Source organism: Notechis scutatus, chromosome 9, assembly GCF_049901735.1.
Source record: "Notechis scutatus isolate UNSWTSFEM ecotype Mainland chromosome 9, rNotScu1.2, whole genome shotgun sequence".
NCBI classification, from domain to species: domain Eukaryota; kingdom Metazoa; phylum Chordata; class Lepidosauria; order Squamata; family Elapidae; genus Notechis; species Notechis scutatus.
In genome coordinates, this window is record NC_142017.1 from 12,431,896 (window position 1) to 12,454,643 (window position 22,748).

Sequence of the window (22,748 nt, forward strand, 5' to 3'; positions counted from 1 at the left end):
GTTAAGATACATAGAGTTATTCTTCATAGGCCATCCTTTAAAAATCTTTAATGATTAAATTATATAATGTAGCTTCTATATTAAAACCATCATCTCTGTCCATTTTCCTTCTGACAGCTTTCTGCTAGCATGTTACATTTATTTCTTCATTCCCTACTTGGTTTGAGTCTCATCTTCTCCAGCTAACTTTATCATTATGACCTTAACAGAGAATATTTAAGCTAATCAGAATCACCTCGAACTGTAAGATGGATGGCATATAAATTAATTAAATAAATAAAAATGTCAGCTAATGTAGGGATCTCTTTTGTTCTAGTATCTTGACTCCAAATACCTGCAAACTCATTCATGGTTATTTGGGAGCAACACTGCATTGCACAAAGGATCATGCTCTAAAATGCTTCAGAAAGTAATATGAGCTCTTAGTCTCCAGGAGTTATTATCAGGTAATGCACCATTGGCTTTAAATACCTGTAAAGGAGGCAAGAAAATCTTGACACATGTCACACCATAAATATACTTCTAGATATATTGGAAGGGAAGAGAAGGATCTACTACAAAGATGATTAGCGGGTTGGAGGTTAAAACATATGAAGAACGTTTGCAGGGATTGGCTATGTCTAGTTGAATGAAAAGAAGAACTAGGGGTGACATGATAGCAGTGTTCCAACAGTTGAGGGGGCAGCCCAAAGAAGAGGATGTCAACCTATTTTCCAAAGCACCAGAAAGAAAATCAAGAAGCAATGGATGAAAAATAATCAAGGAGATAAACAACCAGAACTAAAGAGAAAATTCCTAACAGTGAGAACAATTAATCAGTGTAACAGCTTGCATTCAGAAATTGTAGGTGCTTCATCACTGAAGGCTTTTCAGAAGAGATTGGATTTTGTCTGGAGTGATACAAAGCCTCATGTTTGAGCAGGGAATTGGACCAAAAGACCCCCAAGGTCACTTCCAACTCTTCTATTCTGTTACTGTGATGGATAAGTCAATGATTCTCAAATTACATTTTAGACCATGTCTTGGATCATGTGATTTAACGTGGAGAATGACATCAAGTTGTATTCTTATTTGCTGATAACTGCTATTGCTTCACTTCCAGGCAAGTGCATATAGGTTAAAATTGGATATTGTCAGAGAACCTGACACAGATAGCACGATCAGTGTCAAATAGATTTAAGAAAAAAAATCGTTTTATCAACCTGAACTGACAGTTTTGCTATTTGCTGATGTTTGGAATATTGATTGACGTTACCTAAGAAGGTTAAAATGAAACTTTGAAATTATAGTTTTTAGCATTTAATTAAAAAATGAAAGGTCTTATAGAAATTAACATCTATGTGCTACTTTATGTATATGTGTGGATTATAAAGTATAATTTAGGCTTTGCAATAGAGTCAAATTATATCTAAAATAAATCATGATATAGCACAATATGTGAATCTAAATTATGTAACTTTTTTATCAGCATTAGGCAATGGTTATTTCTGACCTTTGAAAGATTTTAGTAAAATTGTTCAATTTTACTCCCTACAGAGAGATTTTAGATTGAATTTTCTCCTTTCAACTTTAAAGTCCAAGAGGCTATTTTTCTAGATGACTGACATTGGCATAATTTGAACCATCAATGTAATTTGTATGGATTAATGCATGCAGATGTCCATGTGTGGGCACATGTAGAAAACACACTTTTCTGTAAAAGAAGAAAATCTAAAAACATTTTATAATAATAAAGGAATCACTAAAAGCTATTTAAAGGGACTAAGGTTATTGTTTTTCTTCTCTTAAATCGTGTAAAACATTGTTGTGGGTGTAATGTTGTAGGGGAAAGATAGATCAATTTTATCTCCAAAAGAAGATAAAATTCCATAGTCTGGAAATGATTATTCTGTTTTATGACTGTAATGACTATAAATCATTCTTAAATAATTGGCATAGCTGGTCTAATGTGGAGAAAAAAGAACAGCTGGCTAGAAAATCTATGATTAGTAGCCTCTTACAGAAAGCATGGTTCACTGCTTATAGCTTGGTCTTTTTAACTTAGTGACCCAAGTTAGATCCTAAAAAGAAAATAAGAAGAGAAAGTTGTGAGTTAGTCCCAGAGCCTTGAGGCATAGGTTTGGATTCACAAAAGTTCACGAGATGATCAGGGAAGTATCTCAGTTGCAAGTAACCCTGAGGGAGATTGGAGAAGAGTCATAAATTCTGAAGAGTAGGATGGCTTCTCCAGATGTTGTGTCATTACTCTGCAATGAAGTTCTGATCTCACCAGCTTTTAATTTCACTACTTCTTCCTTCCAGCAGCCTTAGTTGTCTCTCTTAGTTGTCAAGCTTCTTGAATGAGAAGTGAATTATCTTCAAGGAAAAACAAAGTCCAGTTGCCTTTGAAAAAGCACTTTTGGGACAACCATGACCTGGATGGCTGATAATTTCCCTAGATGTTACATCACTATTGTCCATGTTTGCAAGTTTCTAGTTCACCATCCATGATGCAGAATAATGGCCCTGTCTGGCAAGGCTCTTTTTAACTGGAATTAGGCATGTACCTGTACCCAGAGTCAAAATAAACAAGTCTCTATCACTATTGACCTGGTGCATAGCCTATTCAGAAATTTTAATGCATTCAAAATCCAATTTCTTGAAATGTAAGAGTATTCTTGAATTGCTGGAGGAATACAGGGCTGCTAATCACCAGGCAGACTGAAGCTAATTTTTTTCCCGATTGCTCATAAAAATTCTCAGCAGGGAAGCAAACTTACTTAAACACCTTTCCATAATAATTCAGTTCATTGAGACAAGAGTTGGGAAATGCAGGCAATTGTTTATTCCACAGCACAGCACAGAGGAATACCATTATTTATATCAGCATTTCTGCATATTCACAAATGCATTCTTCCCCAAACCCCAAAAACTTTAACCTTAGACTGTCTACTATTGACCTCACCCCTTTCCTTAAGAGGTCTGTAGGGGGCGTGCATAAGCGCACCAACGTGCCTACCGTCCCTGTCCTATTGTTTCTCTTATTCTTTTATTTTTCTTATATGTAACCATTTCATGTATTCACAACTATGTATACAATTATACTTATTATCTTGTAAACAATTGGCAAATCAAATAAATAAATAAATAAATAAATAGATAGATATAATGGAGTACACACTTGCAGATGCACACAGGGACACTTCTGGCACTTTTACATAGGTGTCCCTAAGCCCTTCCTGTCCAATTCTTATTGTTGCATTGTCCCATATTGTTTGGAGGAGTGAGCTACTGTAGTGGTAGCCTGACAGCACCACTTTTATTTAAGAGCAAATTTTCCCCTTGTGGTTTACTGTGGAGGGAGAAAGTAGAAGTTGTTTTCTGCAGCATCAGAGCTACAAAACATTTAGCTATATCCCTGCCAGAATGAATGCAGCATCTAATGAGAAGATAGAGTTGTCTATTAGGAGTTGAAGACCCAGTGTAGCATTAAAAGAGCACTGGGCAAATGAAAGAAAGGATATCAGAATTCCTGTCAATAGCAAGGATTCTATATACAGACGTATAAAACCAGAGAGAAAAGTTAGGCTGAGACTAAGATGATTCAATTCAGCTGAAACAAGCCAGCTTGGAACTATTACTTCCTCTGCAATGGAAGATTGTCCAAGGCAAAAGAGATGGCTCTTCCCATTTTAAAAACTCACCTGAGAACAAGGAGATTTCTGCTTCTCATTGGTTGTTTTTATTTATTAGGCTTTGACTTTCTGTGGATTTGCTAGACTTTATTATCTAGATCTGTGTTTCTCAAGCTTGACAAATTTAAGATATGTGGCCTTCCTCTATGCTAGCTTGAGGAATCTGAGAATTGAAGTCCACATGTGTTTTCTCTTTTACTAGCAACCATTTTGAATTTTCAACAATGGGAATGTTTGATGTGACATCTCAGTGGAAAGACATTCAGCAAGCACTCTCTGCCTTCTCAAAATGGATAGGCTGTTTCTGTCCAGAACAGGTAGTTAGCAGATAATCAAACCACATAGGTTTTTATGGGTGATAATGAGCACCTTGATCTGCACCTAGAAACACACTGTAAATCGGTACATCTCTTGCAATATTTGCATTAGAAACACTACTGGGTCTGACTCATTATTAAATGGAAATTTTGAGTACCAGCTGATTGTGGCCTTCAACAGCAGCATCAAATACAGCAACTTAAAGTAGTCTAGTTACAATTCTCTAGCTTAATCTTTCTGGAAGTATACAAATAGTAGTTGACTGAGGTTTCCTGGTTTGGTTTCCTAGAAGGGAAGAGATTTTCATCAAGTTTTAGCCTTAGAAGCATTCATTGTTTGACCCCTGGCTAACATGCGGAACCAAAAGTCTAAGGTGTATTTCTTAATCCTTCCAAAACTCACAGCAAATAATAGCTTTGAATGTAGCTGAAAGGGAAAACTGTCAAAATATGAAGAATAGACCTATAAGCTGTTCTATGTATCTTTTTGGAAGGAGCAGATGCCTTCAAGTCAATATTGACTTTTAGCAATTGCCTGGAAAAGTTGCCAGGAGGATGGCCTTGGGCCAGTCACTTTTTCTCAGCCGGAGGAAAAAAGGCAATGAAAAACCACTTTCAAAACCCTCCAGTTTTCTTGGAAGGATTTTGAAGGTGGTTTGTCATTGCCTTTTCCCTAGGGCTGAGAGAAAGTGACTGGCCCAAGGTCATCCTACTGGCTTTTGTAACCAAAGCAGGACCCGTTATCATGACACCAAACTGACTCTTTCTATGTATCTTAAAATAAAAATAACTAAATTACATGTTGTTTTTAAAAATTACAATTGTCATTCTGATCCCCATCTCACCATCTAAATGTTATGTCTTTATTGTTGCCATTGGCTTTCCTTGGCAATATAGTACACGATTGAGCTGGTCTGACTATTACACAGCAATTTGATTAACAAAGTTTTACAGCACAACATTATAGGCAAAGCACCTCACAGGAAGCTGAGCAGTTTAAAGAAGACATGTGAGTGGAAGTCTATTGTTTCACAACTGTCCTGATTTACTAAATTAAATTAATTTTGGAGCATTATATTTTTCAGAACTTCCTTCTCCCACTTCATTTCAATAAATGCCTCAGATATTTTTATTTGATGGAGTCTCGAAATCTGCTTTATGAATTCTGTATTCTGGTGGAACAGCTACCATTTTATCATGTAAAAGTGCTGGTTAGACAAATTATTTAATCTAATGAATGTCAAATGAAATATAGACATATTTTTGGTCCAACTAGGATTATATACATAGACAGAAAAGACACTGGAAAATGGATTTCTAAGTTATAGCCTTGTTTTCTAGTCATTAAATGAACATTGTTATTTCCTTTCTCCTTTCAGAAAATCAAAGTGGAACTCCTGTGTAAAATTAATATACTTTTTGGAAAGAAAAACAAACTTATTTTTCTTAAAGGTTGTTTGCCTGCTTGCTTGCTTTGGAGTGAGGATGCCACTTGGTATTTTATAGAATGGAGCTTTTCATGTTAATTATACATTTCAGTTTTAAAATGTCAGCATCTAGAGCTTTTCTTTTTTCATTTTACATTTTGCCCCATTTTCCACACTATTTTCTTTGGGCTCTCTGACAAAGAATGGCAAGGAGGCTGATCTCATTGTAAGTTTAAAAATATAATATTCATTGCTACTTTTATTCAAATATCCTGCAAGAATTCTTAATAAAAGTATCAGGACTAACTAGAGCCTCCTTGATCTACTGCTCTGCCTTTTACTTTTCCAGTAGTATTTGTAAGGAGCTCTGGAGAGGAAGTTTATGCATATTTAAGAACTCACGTATCACCACAATTCACCTGGTTTTGGGGTGGCTTACAACAGAAACCAATGCTTAATCCACAATGCATAATACAAAAGTCAGATGGCATTTCTCTCATCATTCTCTAAACAACATTCAGAGCCACAGTGTTTACTCACTTCTAGAAGGACGTCAGATTGGACACAACCCTGGACTTGAAAGAGGAGGAAAACTGTTCCAAAATACAATGGGTGCAGGCTGCAGTTGAAAAACATTGTCCCTTACCTGTTACAGAAGACCACTGACAGTGAGACTCATCAATCAAATGGACTCATCAATCAATTCAATGTGGAGAAGGGAAGACATGAACTGAGAAGTCTGTGGGGGGTCTTATAGATGAAGAACGACCAGGATGATTAGGGGACTGGAAGCTAAAACGTACGATTAATGGTTACAGGAACCGGGCATGGCGAGTCTAGTGAAGAGAAGGACCAGGGGAGACATGATAGCAGTCTTCCAATATTTGAGGGGCTGCCACAGAGAGGAAGGGGGTCAAGCTATTTTCTAAAGCACCTGTAGGCCAGACAAGGAATAATGGATGGAAATTGAACAAGGAGAGATTTAACCTGGAAACAAGGAGAAACTTTCTGACAGTGAGAACAATCAACCAATGGAACAGCTTGCCCTTGGAAATTGTGGGAGCGCCATCACTTGAGACTTTCAAGAAGAGATTGGACTGCCATTTGTCAGAAATGGTGTAGGGTCTCCCGCTTGGGTGGGGGGTTGGACTAGATAACCAATAAGGTCCCTTCCAACTCTGATTATCTGTTATGTTATGAAAACTAACATAGTGAATTGCACACATAACCTGTTGATAACCAATGCAGAGATTGCAGTCCAAATGTAATATGACTCTGCAGGTTTTATTCAGCTACTGGCGAACAATTTCTGTGCTGCAGTTTGAACCAGCTGTGGTTTCTGAACTGTGCTCAAAGATGGCAATAGTCTGCCAGATGTTTGTAAGAACATGATCTGCCTTTTTTAAAGTATGCGTTTTATTAAAATGTACTCCCTCCAGAGAGGGGTTTTGTTTTCTTTGTGGTGTGTGTGTGTGTGTGTGTGTGTTTAAATGCTGAATTAAATAAGCTTCAGACTGGTCCACTATGCTTTTTTTTTTTTTTTTTTTTACATTTTTGTGTATTTTGAGCTTTCTCTGATCCTAATCCCTGGGTGTCCTTTTTTTTATACAGTATTTAATATGGTTAGAAAGCCCAGATGCTTTTAGAAGAAGCTAAAGGCAAGAGGGGGGACTGACATACCACTATTGTTCAGATGAAAAGGGCTTATTTGCTTTTATTCCAAGCCCAAATGAAGTCTCTGGTTTGTATGTTCCAAGGAAACTTGTTGTTTCATCTAGAGAAGGCCAGATACAGCCAGGCTTGATTCAAAATAGACCCATTCTATTTTGAACGTTACACAGAGACTCCACAGATGTCACTGCACAGACATTTTGAAAAATAAAGGGATTGCAAGCGATTACTGCATTAAGCCCTAATTAGTAAATTAAAGATAATGGCTTAGATGTGTGGTTAATGTTTTGTGTTCAGTTTTTTTTTTTTCCTTCATGCTTGAACAACTGATAGTAAACACTTTCATATATCTGCATCTCCCCCTTCTGATGTTTCTAGAGGCTTTCCATATAATTGCATTACCAAACCCAGTAACACAGTTAAGCTATGTTTTGGAAGTTAAGGGAAATATTTGATGGTTTTTCACATACCTACTGTGGATGGGATCATTTAAAATTAATGATCTGGTGAAAGAAAAATTGTTTGACCATTTATCTTTTTTAACTTTCCCCTATTTTTTTTTTAATTCTAAGGACCATAATTATAGGAGAAGAGCAGGCAGACCTAAATGTGTCATCAGATTAGAATCTTTATGTTGTCACAAATATCCAAGTCCAACCTCTCCTGAATACTGTTGACTTTTATTTGGCTCCAATTTAGTGTTAAATTTTAGCTGACTAGATTCTCTTATATAGGCTTGATGTAAATTTTCTATGCTTCTACTTAATGGATTCTTTGCATCTGACATTGATAAGGTTTCCCTTAGAATGTACTTTCTGATGTTTCGTTCAGAATCTAGAAGCATGGTAGGAACTATTGTAGAAGGATCTGTATCTGGTCAGCAAAATAAATTCTGAAGTTATTTTTCTACAGCAAATCTCCTCTGCCCAACAGTCCACACATTATTAAATATAGCTTGTTGTCCAGGTAGAGTCTTCTTTTTGAAGCTTCTGAGATTAGAAAGTGAGAAATATCCATTTTATGTTCTAATTTCACAGTTCAGACGAACAACAACTGAGTAAATAGGAGCTCAGTTAAATTAAAAAAAATCTTATTGCGATATCTGATGAAGTAGAGATGCTTTAAATAATGCTTGACTTAGTTTTTTCTTTATATTTATATTTTTTATGGTTCTTATGCAGTTAATAAGAACTTCTGTGAAAAGTAGAAGTTCCTTTAGGGTGGACATATCAAATGAAGATAAATCATATTTAAAGGCAATAGTATTTCTTTGTAGCCCCTCCGTCAATATCCCAAAATTTGGTATCTTTACTAAAGAATCTGTAAGTGATTGCCAAGTTGTTTCAAGAACTAGGAATTGAATTTTCTTTTTCTTTTGTACTATGGAAACTAGCTATATGAAAGTACAGTATAAGGCTTAGCTGGAAACAGAGAGGTAATAGAGTAGATAAGATTATAAAGATTTTACTCAAATCCAGCAGAATACCGCTATCTTATCCAAATCCAACAAGCTATTACTTCCAACCTGGTATACCTGAAACTATGACTCTAAAAAGAATTGGGAATTTAATACTATACCATAGCTGTTGGCCTAGTAGATTCCCTATCTCTCTGAAGATAGCAATCCAGCTTTTTTACCTTGGTTGGAAATTACATCAACAGGGAAGCCAAAATGCCTGAAGAATTATATTTAGGTAAAATCCTATACATGCAGGAGAGTTTTACCATAGAGGTAACTCATGTTATGGCAGTGTCAAGTAGACTTGAAAGGAAACATGACTAGATGAGCTAATTCTACTTTATTGTAAAGTTGTATTAATAGAATCTTGAAAATCTGAAAGCACAATTCTCATCCCATCTCCGTTACAGCCCAAGAAACCAGGGAGGGTTTCTTCGGAGTTTCTTGCCCTGCCCAGTATGTAGGTGTGGACTATGTTGTCTCTTATCTCACTGTTCCCAGTCTCTTTTTCCCCAGTCTCCCAGGTCATTCTCACATACCATTACAGATGGTTGTGGTTTTTTTGCTTCCCAGCCCAAGATAAGGATATTATTTTGCAGACTGTGAGAAAGTCTTCTGTTCTTTTAATTTTATCAGAAAGGATGGGCCTTCACAGTGGACTTCAGACATGATAAATGCTTTATTGAACAAAGATGTGGTCTTTACTGCCCTCCAAAGGTAGCAAAAAACTGATATTTAAAAATATCAGTTCAGATCTTATATTGGGCCACTGAAAAGTGTCTGTCCAAAAATTTACAACTTTTTTTTTTTCAAATGGAGAGAATGTTAATGAATAAAATAAGCACTCATGCCTGCTCTATAGTTTTGAAAATTTTCCAAGTAATACAAAAATTTATGTTTTTGAGCAAGTTATTAAAAATATGATATCCTGAGAATTCTAGATATTCTTAGATTATTGTTTCCAACCTAGGGAGACCATCCAATCTTGGTCATCCCAGTGAATAATTTATGAGGTGTCTTTATATTTCATTTGTATTATCGCCTTGGGAAAAAAACAAGCATCTTGTTTCAATGGTCTATTAAGCTTTTGTTAAGTGCTAAGTTTCTGAAATGCTGAGCTTGGAATAATCACAGAGAACTAATTTTGTCCTATTTTGTTCTTCTTCTTACTCTAGGAAACCGTTTGGAGTCGATATGCAGAGTTAAAGTGATGGACTTAAGGAACTTTGACATCTCGGTTACGGAAAACTTGTGAACTTTCCAGAGGATTATAGTATTCCTGTTCACTTTTGTGGTGATCCTTTGAGAAGAAAGGGGAAAAATTGGGGAGTACTCTGGTGCCTATACATAAACCAAAAATGAAGGAAGATCATTGTTTACATGCTGCCCTTCTGTGTCTGGGAATGCTGTGCTGCAGCTTTGTTATGGCGACAGACAAACTGAACCACTCAAGGCCATCACTGCATGGTCATCACGAGAAAGGGAAGGAAGGGCAAGTTCTCCAGAGGTCAAAAAGAGGATGGGTATGGAACCAGTTCTTTGTAATAGAAGAATATACTGGACCGGATCCTGTACTAGTAGGCCGAGTAAGTTTTGTTTTTTTTTTGGTTTTTTTTTTTTAAAACACAACACGTGCATTTCTTTTTCTTCTTTCAGAACCCTAAAAAACATGTTTTGGTATGATTTGACCATCAATAAATCCTGTGTATTCTTCAAAGATGAATGATAAGAGCTCTGCAGGATCCAGTCTGGTCAGTTACTAGGACTGAGACCAGCATAAGCTTTCAGACTTGTGCTGGAGTCCATCTTCCGGAGACTTCTATCTAGCTAGAAGAGAGGTTCCCTGAAGATAGATTCTAGTATGAGTCTAGGAACTTTGGAAGACAAAATCTCTGGTTCCAATGACCAACCCAGATTGGATCCTGCAGCATTATCCTGGGACACATATATTTTTCTTCATTTGATAAGACCTCTCCTATCCAATTGAGATTATAACTGATTTATTTAGCTGTAAATCCAGCCAAACGACAATCCAGCCTTTGGTATTTAAGGTTAATAGTTAGCTCTGTAAGATGGTTAGAATGGTGGTAGAACACCCAGGCTGGTCATATGAAATAGAGATTCATTTATGCTTTCCAGAGCTTTTTGCAAGAAAGGTAGAAATTAAATTCTTAGGCAGAGGTGTGAATCATTTGAAATGTGCTCCATTAGCATTTAGCTTGTTCAGTTTGTTTAAAATGTTATTTGTCTAAGGAATTTAGTCAATGGACTCATACCTGGTTTGATTTCTTGGCCATACTGATTATTTTCCCAGATATGCTGTATATTCTCTTCCTTGTCTTTTCCTTGTCCTTTCTTTAATGGAGATGTCATAAGCTCAAGCAAGCTCTTCTCCATGCAAGGCATTCATTGTACCATAAAAATGTTTTGTGCCACATTCTAAGTAGAAATGAATAAGATATTGACTTTAATTGTAGCTTCTGAGCTTTGTTGCCTTATTTTTATGGTTTTGTACTGCTTTTTTGTCTCTGATTATATAATGCTTTTATGTTCTGCATTCTAAAATAGTTTATACATTTAAATGAAGGACAGGAGGGACAAATTTAATATGTAGGACAATCACCAGATGTAAAATCAGATAATATATTTCAAGACTCATTTTCATTATCAAAGATGATTCTAATAGTATTTTAACTAATCCCCAAACTAATACTATTGAATTTGATAATGATGGTGTATGGAATCCAAAATACCTTTTCAAATCCCCCAAATTTGGAATGTAATCATAAAGATTAGGCCTTTCAAAATGTAATTATTCTTCAATTTTTACACTCTGAATTTTGGAATACATTTTTCCAATCAAAACATACACTGAATTTATATGTTCCCCTTAAGGAACATTGGATATAACATAGATGCTAGAATGTCAAATTGAAAAAGAAACCCAAACAATAAATTTGAGTAAATGATATACCAGTGCTCGTAATGACCACTGTCTTGTAAATTCTTCAAAACTATCAATGTTAATGATGTGTGTGTATTTCCCAGCTCCACTTTTTCAGATCAACTGGGGATTGATCTATTTATTGCAATAAGAATTGACCAACCAATTTGTCATCTAAATTTGACATAACAGAATGAGATTAACTGGTCTAAAGTCATCCAGCCAACTTTCATGTTTAATCTAGGACTAGAATTCACAGTCTCCTGGTGATTGGCCCAAACTTACCCAGACAGCTTTCAGGCCTATAATGAGCCTCGAATTCACAGTCTCCTGTTGATTGGTCCAACCAAACTCACCCAGCCAGCTTTCAGGCCTAAAATGGGACTAGAACTCACAGTCTCCTTGCTTAATTCACCCCAAAATACTGCATGGATGCCATTACTAGGACTCAAGAGTATCTTTACAATATTAGCGTAGTGTCTGAATAAGCAAGCTAAATATAACAAGGTAAATTCGATACTTTGGCTTAAACTTGGTCCAGAAATTAGGCAGGGTCAATAAATGCAGAACAATATAAGCAACACAGGACATTAAAAATGCATAGGCTTAAAGTAGAACAGAAAGCAATATGCAATGCATTTTTTTTAATTGCCAATGTTCAAAAAAACCCTTTCATTGCTCTAATTGTGATTACATGAACACAGAACTGCTAAATTAGGTATGAATCTTTGATGACACCTGCTATAATATATGTTTAAATCTCTGACATATTCATTATTTGCCTGAGCCCCACTTTTGTTCGTAGAACAACTGATATTCGAATGATCTAAAATCCCTTTTTCTAGAGAACATTGGAAGAACTACTAAAGTAGCCTGACATGGTGTGATAAATCAAACCAGCTGAACATTCTTCAAGCTTTAAATAGGATGAAGTGTAGGAAAGTAAAGATGGCCTTAATCTTACATACTGTCAATGGTGCTGAATGCCTTTACTGTGGTGGAAATTTAAGTGGCAGGATTCTGATTTCATTTCATGCATTAATTACTTTAATACTATTCGTTAAACTATCACAATGGGCATTAAGTAGCTATGAAATGAGAGATTAGTTGAAATCAATGGGTGGTTCCCTTTGTTGTAGCTCCATAATGGGCAAATCTATCTTTTTTTAAAAAAAGTACACTTAATCAAAAAATCTGTAAATAGAAAATCTTCCCTAAGATATTCTGTGCCTCCTTTTACTCTTACAAAATAATACTCAGCTTTTCCTTTCATGTTCATTTTTTTAAAAATCCAAACACATTTTAAATCCACCCCCACAATATACTTTGGACCCATACATATACTTTCTAGATTACATGAAAGTACTTTCTAGTTATATCCATTTTTATGTCTTTAGAGATTCAGTGTATAAGTTTGTGCAATAACAAACAATAAAATAACAAAATAAAATGAAGGGACATCTAAAACTTGTCCATTACTCTCTGATAAATGTTTAGTCTAAAAACAGTTTATTTAACCACTTCCTTATAACAATTCACTAACATTTTCAAGGTAATCTAATGACTAAGAAATATTTTATAATAATTTCCCAAAAATCTATCTTCTACTTTCTAATATATTTATTTGGGAAGTATATTTGTGAGATGGGTATCAGTTTTTTTAAAAAATATGCCATATTTTATGTCATAGAATTTGAGCTTATTTTATTATTGTAAATTAATGAATCAATTAATGCTTTTAATTTTATTTTCTCTATTGTACACATCCTTCCTGCTTTCTGAATTGAAAAGGAAGCCATCAAGAGATGAGTTCTCTAATGTTATTGTGTTGTTGTAAACCACCCAGAGCAATTGAGGTGGAATGGCAATATAGAAATACATAAATAATGAATTTGAGTTGAAATGTAGAAAGCCAGAAGAGCTACGGACAACTAGAATAAGAATTATAAAATCAACAGGCATCTTTATTATTACTGTAGGTTTCCATCCTTGGGAATTTAACTTTTCTTTCTCCTTCGTATCATAAAACTTGAAGAAGAATTTTTTGGCAAAATGTCAGAAATACAGTCCTCAACTTATGACCAAAATTGAGCCCAACATTTCTGTTGCTGAGTGAAACCTTTGTTAAGTGAATTTTACCCCAATTTTGCGACCTTTCTTGCCACAGTTGTTAAGTGAATCACAGCAGTTATTAAGTTAGTAACATGGTTGCTAAGTGAATCTGGATTCTTAATTGACTTTGCTTGTAAGAAGGTCCCAAAAGGGGATCACGCGACCCCGGGATATTGCAACCGTCATAAATATGAGTGCGTTGCTGAGAGTCCAAATTTGTGTGACTGCTGGGATGCTGTAAGTGTGAAAAACAGTCTTAAGTCACTGTTGTAAGTTGAGGACTACCTGTATTTGGCACAACAGTAGCCTTTGTTGCCTTCGGAGACTATATGTGAATATGTATTTTTTTTTTCATTTTGCAGCTTCATTCAGATATTGATTCTGGTGATGGGAACATCAAATACATTCTCTCAGGTGAAGGAGCGGGCATTATTTTTGTTATAGATGACAAATCAGGGAACATCCACGCAACAAAGACACTGGATCGAGAAGAAAGAGCTCAATACACATTAACTGCCCAAGCTGTGGATCGAAATACAAATCGGCCCTTGGAACCACCCTCAGAATTCATTGTCAAAGTCCAAGATATCAATGACAACCCTCCTGAATTCCTTCATGAAAATTATCATGCCAATGTACCAGAGAGATCCAATGTGGGTAAGTAACACAAACGTGCAATATTATTCTCTGGCTAGGAAGAGTGATAGGCCAGAGGGAAATACAACTTTATGTATTTGTTTGTTTGTTTGTTTGTTTATTTATTTGATTTGTCAATCACTTACAAGATAATAGGAATAAGTATAAACATGAGTAAGAATACAGGAAATAGATACGAATAAATGGAGACAATAGGACAAAGATGGTAGGCATAATTGTGCACTTATGCATGCCTTCTTAGGAATGGGGTGAGGTCAATAGTAGACAGTCTAAGGTTAAAGTTTTTGGGGTTTGGGGAAGAAACCACAGAGTCAGGTAGTGCATTCCAGGCATTGACCACTCTTTTGCTGAAGTTGTACTTTCTGCAATCAAGTTTGGAGCGGTTAACATTGAGTTTGTATCTGTTGTGTGCTCTTGTATTGTTGCAGTTGAAGCTGAAGCTGAAGTAGTCATTGACTGGTGGGACATTGTAGCAGATAATTTTGTGTACTACACTTAAGTCCAACTGTAGGCAGCGTAGTTCATGGTTGTCCAAGCCCCAAATTTCAAGCCTGGTGATATAGGGTATTCTGTTGCGAGCAGAGGAGTGTAGTACTCTTCTCATGAAATACTTCTGGACTTGCTCAATTGTATTAATGTCCGATATACAGTGCGGATTCCAGACAGATGAGCTGTATTCGAGTATTGGCCTGGCAAAAGTTTTGTATGTACCTTGCCTTGGATGTCAAATCAATTGTGATAGGACTAGGCTCCATATCCCTTCAGACAATGCTAAGAATTCTCCAGCTGATAAAAGATTGCCCACCTAAATTGTTTGAGCTGAAACCTGAATGGATTTCTTCCTGATACATTAACACGTGCATGGATAACAATGTTTTTCCTTTTGATTGTAAGCAATCCGAAATGCTGCTACCTAGGTATAGATTGTTCATCTAAAGCCTTTTATTCATCGACAAAAATAAAATAAAATCCCATAATCTTTTAAAATATGAGAGTTGTTCATAAAAGCTATGCTGCAAAAGGAAAAAACAAGGGGGAGAGAAGAAAGAGGGTTGGGGGAACAAGCTAAGTTGCAGCTTTTATTGTGACCACCAGGGATGAAAACAATTCAGGTAGCATGATGAAATAGCTGTTGGCTAAGTGACAGTTAGAGAACATTTAAAGCAGCTGATTTTCAACAATCTGGAAGAAACAGCTCTTCCATTTATGAGAAGCAAAACACAACTAACTAGGGATTTAAACAAGTTTTGAAAAGTATGCTGAGCTTCAGGAATTCATTCCTGGACTTTATTAATTCATTCCTGGACTTTACTAATATCTCTCCTTTTTATTGGTGTCTGATCTCCAGGGAAGAAAGAAAGATTTAAGAATGGAGAAATCAGCAATTTTCCAAAATGCTAACCAACTGTTTCTCCTATGACAAGTCTGGAGCAGACAAAGATGCTTTGGATCTGGTCTCTGCCCTCTCACTGTACTTGCAGCAATTAATGGACTAATATCCACAAGCTTGCATGATAGCCACAGGAATTCAAATATATATTCCAGGGGTCCCCAAACTTGGCAACTTTAACTTCCAGAATTCTCCAGCAAGCAAAGCTGGGAGTTGAAGTCCACAAAACTTAAAGCTGCCAAGTTTGGAGACCTCTGATATATTTTCTTGAGTTTGGATGCTGTTAAGGTAACAACACTAAGAGTTGTCAAGAGTTTTTAATCTCTTTAATGCTTCCTTCACTCAACTGTATATTTGATTCAAGCCCAGGAAAAGATTCCTTTAGAAGCTGCTCACATGTACAAAACACACACACGCATACAACCTCAGATCAGATCAAAATAGGCTGGATCATGCCAAGGGTTAAAAAAAAGTTGTCTTATTTTTTTTTTTCCAATGGCATCTTCATTAGATGTATGCAACATTTGGTTCCAAAGCCAGCAAATGTGTTTTTGGATCCACACAGCAAACCAAGATGCCATTGGGGAAATTTTTAATGGACTGTTTCTTAACCCCTGACCTTCTTTGGCCCATCTTCAAACCCAGTCTCTCTTATGCTGGCTTGTTCCCAACATCAAATTTGGTTTTTTTCCCACTTGGTTTTGGGGGAGAGTGATTCTTGCTGACAATGTAACCGGCCTCATTTTCATTATTTTTTCCAGAATTCCATTGGTTGGATAGAATTAGAACAACAGCTGTCCTTAATCCAATTCCACTTGTGATTTTTCTTAAATAATAGCCCTTACGGAAAGAAATCAACTTTTTTTATTCATAAAGAAAACAAGCAACATTTTTTTTCCTGTGCATCTATACAACTTATGCAACAAATACCAGATCATAATTAGCTTGCCATAATTAGCTGGCCAATCTCAGCTGATTATACTATGGTCTATATTGTGCCAATAATCACTTTACATTTATGATATGTTCATCATGGAAGTGTTTTGGTATCTATTACAGTACTGGTTGACTAATGCTTTTACACAATACAAAATATCAAGCACAATTTTAAATGTCCTTTCCAGTCAAATAAACTCCCTTTCCAGTAAAGGTATTTACCCATGAAACATGCATAAAAACATGCTGAACAGATCACTGCATATGCAACAAAGTTCACAGAGCTGGATAGCTTGTGGAGTAGTTTGTTATAGAAACCTTGTTCTTAGCATGTTGAATGAATTAACCAATCATTTATTTCTTTTGATATGGCATATTATAGCAGAGAGAAGAGATGTGGCTGCTTTAAGATGCTGCAGGCAGGTGTCATATTCACACTCCCGTGCACTCCAAAGCACTTTTAGAGATTGGATGCAAAGAGCTGTACAACCCTAAAATTGCACTCCAGAGCACTTTTAGAGATTGGATGCAAAGAGCTGTACAACCCTAAAATTAATACCCCAAATCATAATATTAACAAATTGCAAGGAAGGGTGGGTGGGTGGAGAAAGGCATTTAGCAAATAGAATTAACTCGACTGTATACTCCAAAAAAATAAATTGAACAGAGATCTGCGATAATCTGTACAGCTGTTGGATAGTCACTGGTGATTTGCTAGTAAAACCTCTTTTAAAGAAATGAAATGTGGATTTTCCAGGGTATACTTAGTAAAGATAGTAGTTTCTTCCTGTTCCCATTGAAAGATGAAGTTGGCATTGTACTAATCTGAAATTTTTGAAGTGGGGAAAAACATATATGTATTTAAATGTAAGTATATTCCCTTTTCTGTTTGCAGGTACATCTGTGATTCAGGTGACAGCCTCAGATGCTGATGATCCTACCTATGGAAATAGTGCGAAACTTGTTTACAGTATTCTTGAAGGCCAACCATATTTCTCTGTAGAGCCACAAACAGGTACTAAGCAACCGTGTGCTAACTGAAAGGGAATTTTAGAATAGAAGTGAGAAGCCAGCAACTTTCCAAATTTATTCAATTTATATTACCACCCATTTTTACAGACATGACTCTGTAATTCAATTGTTATTGGGGTACAGGTTCAATCTTTGGTCATTGGCTTTAGTGGGTATGACTAATGACCCGAAAGAGATTAACAATAACACTAGTACTTAGACTTATATACAGCTTCATAGTGATTTACTGCCCTCTCCAAGTGGTTTACAGAGTCAGCATATTGCCTCCAATAATCTGGATCCTTGTCTTACCAACCTCGGAAGGATGGAAGGTTGAGTCAACATTGATCCAGTCAGGATCAAACTCCTGGCAGTCAGTAGAATTACCCTACAAAACTGCATTCTAACCACTACACCATCACCAAGATTCCTTTACATGCCCCAAATATGATGATCAGAAGATAAACCACTGATTCTTTTTTTTTTTTTTGAAAATTTTATTTGGGTTTTGACAAAAACAAAATACAAATAAAACATCTTTTTTTTTGAAAATAGCATGGTCCCAGGTTATCACTTCTTCATACAGACACAAAACTCAATTTCTTGCTCATTTTTATATTCTATTCCATATCTTATTACTGTTTTATATTTTCTAAATAGTTTTTCCCCTCTTTTAATTTTTTCAACTTTATTTTAATTATCTCATCTCAATTCAAATCATTATATTTATACTTTTGTCTGTCCTGTTTCAATTTCATATTATCTTTTCTCATTAAACAAATTTTCCCTGTAGTTACCAATTGGAGTATATGACACCTTTATATCTTTTAATTTTATCCATTCAAACTCTTATTTAAGCTTCAATGTATACCTTTAAAATTATAGCATTCAATATAATACATAACTTCCAATCGAATTCTGCTTGGTACATTCTTAAAATATACACTATATTCTTAAAAAGAAAAGATTATATATATATATATTTTATATATATATATATATATATATATATATATATATATCTCATCTGCCATCACATATACAGAAGCCTGATGATGGCAGATGTGTGTGTGTGAAATACCCAACAAAGCTTGTGTGTGTGTGTGTGTGTGTGTGTGTGTGTGTAAATAAAACACACATTCCATTCCATTCCAATTCAATTATATCATTAATATTCATTAAAATCTTAACATCTTTAACATTTCTTTTCAATTAAATATCATACTTCCTTGGGAACATTTACAAACTTTCCATAGTTAATTCTTTTTTTTTCTTTTTTTCATATTTCTCACTTATATTTTTATAAATCATTAATAATAATTAAAATGTTCCCATTTAATTCTCTCATTCACTTTAATTCATTTATTTATTAACAAACATTCCACTATATTACGGTAAATATTTTATCCATCATTTTAATCATACATTGTTTCATATTTTCTAAAATTATTTCTATTTCTAATATAACAATACTATCTTATGTACCTTTGCAGAATTCCTTTTTCAATTAAATTTTCACCCATTATCTCTAAATAGGCTTATACTTTCAATCCTTATACATTTTCCCTGTTTCTCTATTTCTTGTTTCTGTCTTTTACAACTTCTTTTCCTTTCCTTCTTCCCCCTCTTCTTCTCCCTCCCCTTTTTGCCCCCTTGTCTCTCTACTTCTAATTCACTCTTCTGTGATCCTCTCTTCTGTTGCTTCCTAATATTGTAATTATTTTTCAAACTATTCTTTTTTTTTCAAATCTTAAACTTTTCACTCTCTTTCCCCCCTTTCCTTTTTTCACCCCACATAAAATTACTTGATCATTAAAGATGGCTTCTTCTTTGCCCCAACCTTCTTGTTCTACAAGCATTTTTTGTTGTTTCTCATAGTTCCAGATCTCCATTTCTAAAAATTGAAATATGAAGCCAAAAGAACCTCTTCCTTCTTGTGCATCTTCTGTTTTTTAAGTTCCATTTTCAGTTCTTCTAAAAGTGATGCCATTTTAAACACTTTTAAACAACCACCTGGTTAATTTTAGTCATCTAGATGCAAAAACCAAAAATCACCAAATAATCCAAGGCTGTTTCTTCTTGCTTCTTTTTTCCACTTTCTCTTCCTGGGGTTCTATTATTTTGTTACCAAGTTTCAGTTAAAATGTATCTTTGAGGAATCTTGTTAAAATTTCACTGTAAGTTCCTTTTGGTTACAGTTCCATTCCTTACTTCCAGGCACTCTCCTCCATTTTTCCAGATCCTGCCCTTTTATTCTTTTTTTTCTCCTTTCCTGCTTTTAAAAACTTTTTAAATATCCAGAAATCTTTATTATCCCTTTGACTTTTATTTTCAGCTTAGATGCCGATTAATGTCAAAGTAGATTTTTTTTCAATTTCTTGCTTAAGTCTCTTGGCTGTCAGTATAAGGAAGGGAAGAAAAAAAACCTAATCCTTTCCCTTCTCTCTCTGCTTTGCAGCTTCAAAATTTTCTTTGGAAACAATGTTATTTAATTTAAATTCCAGAGTACCTTACATTGTTGCTTTTTCTGTTTAACCCGATTGACCAAAACTTTCTCTTCTTATCTTCCTCCTGCACATTCTTTTCCGGTTCAGTTTTTCTTTGAGGTGGCCATTTCTGACCACCGCTGAAACTGCCTTCAGGAAAGGGAGTAAGACCAGCTGGGAAAGAGAGATGTGGCTCTCCTCGACCCTGCTGGCAGTTTCCCCCTTTTTCACCACCTCTACTGGGTGGCTTAGCCCCGAAACCAGCCGGCTCGGGGCTTTCTGGCGGCGAACACAGATTGAAACCGCGCACGATCGCAGATTTTGGTCTGTCGCTGAAGAGACTCAAACCGGAAGCTCGATAAACCACTGATTCTAAATAACAATAGCAACAACAGGGAGCAACAAACCTTTATATATATATATATATATATATATATATATATATATATATATATATATATATATATATATATATATATATATATATATATATATATTTGGCAAATCCTGGAATCTCTAACTCAACCACAAACAGACACTTTCTTTTCCATTGTCAAATGCTCACAATAGTTCCAAGAGGCCTTAAGAACTTTTCATTGAAAGCATCAGTGTGTTTCTGTTTGACCTGTAATTTGCATTCAGGCCTTGGATTTATTTTAGAGAAAACAATGCCTTTGATTTTCTTGTTTGATTTAAAGCAGGGCTGTCAAACTCCTGGCCCGCAGGCCAGATGTGTCATGTGCTGGCCATGCCCGGTTTAGTGAAGGGGGAAAAAGTCCCAATATGTCACATGGCGACATGAGTTTGACACCCCTGATTTAAAGTAAATGCACCTTCTGCATATGAGAAGAATTTGACAACTTTTTTCAATCTATAAATGATCTCTAATGGAAATTATACCCATCATCATATATAGTATGTGATTAGATAAAGGTTAAATTTTGTTATCAACAGCTGGCCCCCATATAATGCATATCCAAGAAGTGGCTTCCCAAACTAAGCACTAAATTTGTTAGTCTTCTGTGTTAGTTTATCAAGATCTGTGTTGTGCTTACACTCACTAATATACTTTCCTGTTTCTGTTGTCTTCATTTAAAATCTTAATGAAAAATAGTAGCATGAAACACAATTTTAATGTTTTTCCTCATGCATTTCAAAAAGTATTTAGGAAAGTAGGGACAAGCCTTAGAATAGAATAGAATGGAATGGAATGGAATGGAATAGAATAGAATAGAATAGAATAGAATAGAATAGAATAGAATAGAATAGAATAGAATAGAATAGAATAGAATACTTTTATTAGCGAAGTGTGATTGGACACACAAGGAATTTGTCTTGGTGTAAATACTCTCAGTATACATAAAGAAAAGATACATTTGTTAAGAATCAATAATCATAATGTACAACACTTAATGATAGTCATTGGGTACAATCAACAATCAAATCATACTAGGAAATAGTCAATATAAATTGTAAGGATACAAGCAACAAAGTCACAGTCCTACAATCACAAGTGGGAGGAGATGGGTGATAAGTAGTGATGAGAAGATTAACAGTAATAGTAGTGTACACTTTGTAAATAGTTGAACAGCGTTGAGGGAATTATTTGTTTAGCAGAGTGATGGCTTTCAGGAAAAAACTCTTCTTGTATCTAGTTGTTCTGGTGTGCAGTGCTCTATAGCATTGTTTTGAGGGAAGGAGTTTATGAAACAGTTTATGTCCGGGAGGTGACAGGTCTGTAAATATTTTCACATCCCTCTTTTTGACTCATGAAGTATACAGGTCCTCTATTGAAGGCAGGTGGGTAGTAATTGTTTTTCTGCAGTCCTAATTATCCTCTGAAGTCTGTGTCTGTCTGTTGGGTTGCAGAACCAAACCAGACAGTTATAGAGGTGCAGATGATAGATTCAATAATTCCTCTGTAGAAAAATGCACTCAGGAGGTAGAAGAGTTGATAGTCAGGGAGTATAATTTTATATCCACACTCTTTTCAGTCCTCCCCAAAATTCACAAGCAGTGGGAAGGTGGTGTACAATTTTTAGCAGGGCTGTTAACTTGAAATTCTCAGAACAAGAAGCAAAAAATCCCCATTCTTTCAGATCTTCCTGTATATTTTGGTAACAAATGTATTAGTCCCTTACTATATATCCCAAGTACCCTGATATATTTATTTGCTACATGTTCAAAGACCAAGAGTGAAAAAATGAGAAATGGTTAACTTGGTTTATATAAATACTAATGGCAGTAGATTAAAAAAGCTAAAAATAGAAGAGAGAAAGGGAGAGATTGTATATGAGCAGAGTATATGACCGGGAGGTCAACAAGAAACATTAGCTAAGTGGTTTTGACATAAAATCATTCATTTCAAAATGGTCTAATCCTTTTCTAATTGTGATTGCAATGGTGCAGAATGAAGTGGCCTTTGGGGTGATTAAACGAGACTGATCTCTTAGTAGGAAGAACAGAATCACAGATCCAGGGCAGACCAAATATCTGTTGATGAAGTATTCATGATGTAATGTAACATGGCAGCTCAGGAAGATGTGAGTGATAGTCTTAACCTTTGCATTCAAAACAGATACAAACATAATTGAAAAGGGATATTGTTAAATCTCCTCTTATTACATTATTCTATTACTGTTGTTGGGTACAGAGATTGCTATA

The 22,748-nt window shown here is 35.4% G+C and overlaps 1 protein-coding gene across 1 annotated transcript in view; it reads left to right on the top strand.

The window, feature by feature from the left end:
- The window catches only part of CDH11 (cadherin 11), a 121,979-nt gene that overhangs the window by 64,708 nt on the left and 34,523 nt on the right, over positions 1-22,748 (top strand). The window contains exons 3-5 of the mRNA XM_026672050.2: positions 9,724-10,134; positions 13,967-14,261; positions 17,483-17,602. Coding sequence (XP_026527835.1) covers positions 9,907-10,134; positions 13,967-14,261; positions 17,483-17,602 — 643 coding nt within the window. The 5' untranslated portion in view covers positions 9,724-9,906. The remainder of the gene's footprint in view (positions 1-9,723; positions 10,135-13,966; positions 14,262-17,482; positions 17,603-22,748) is intronic.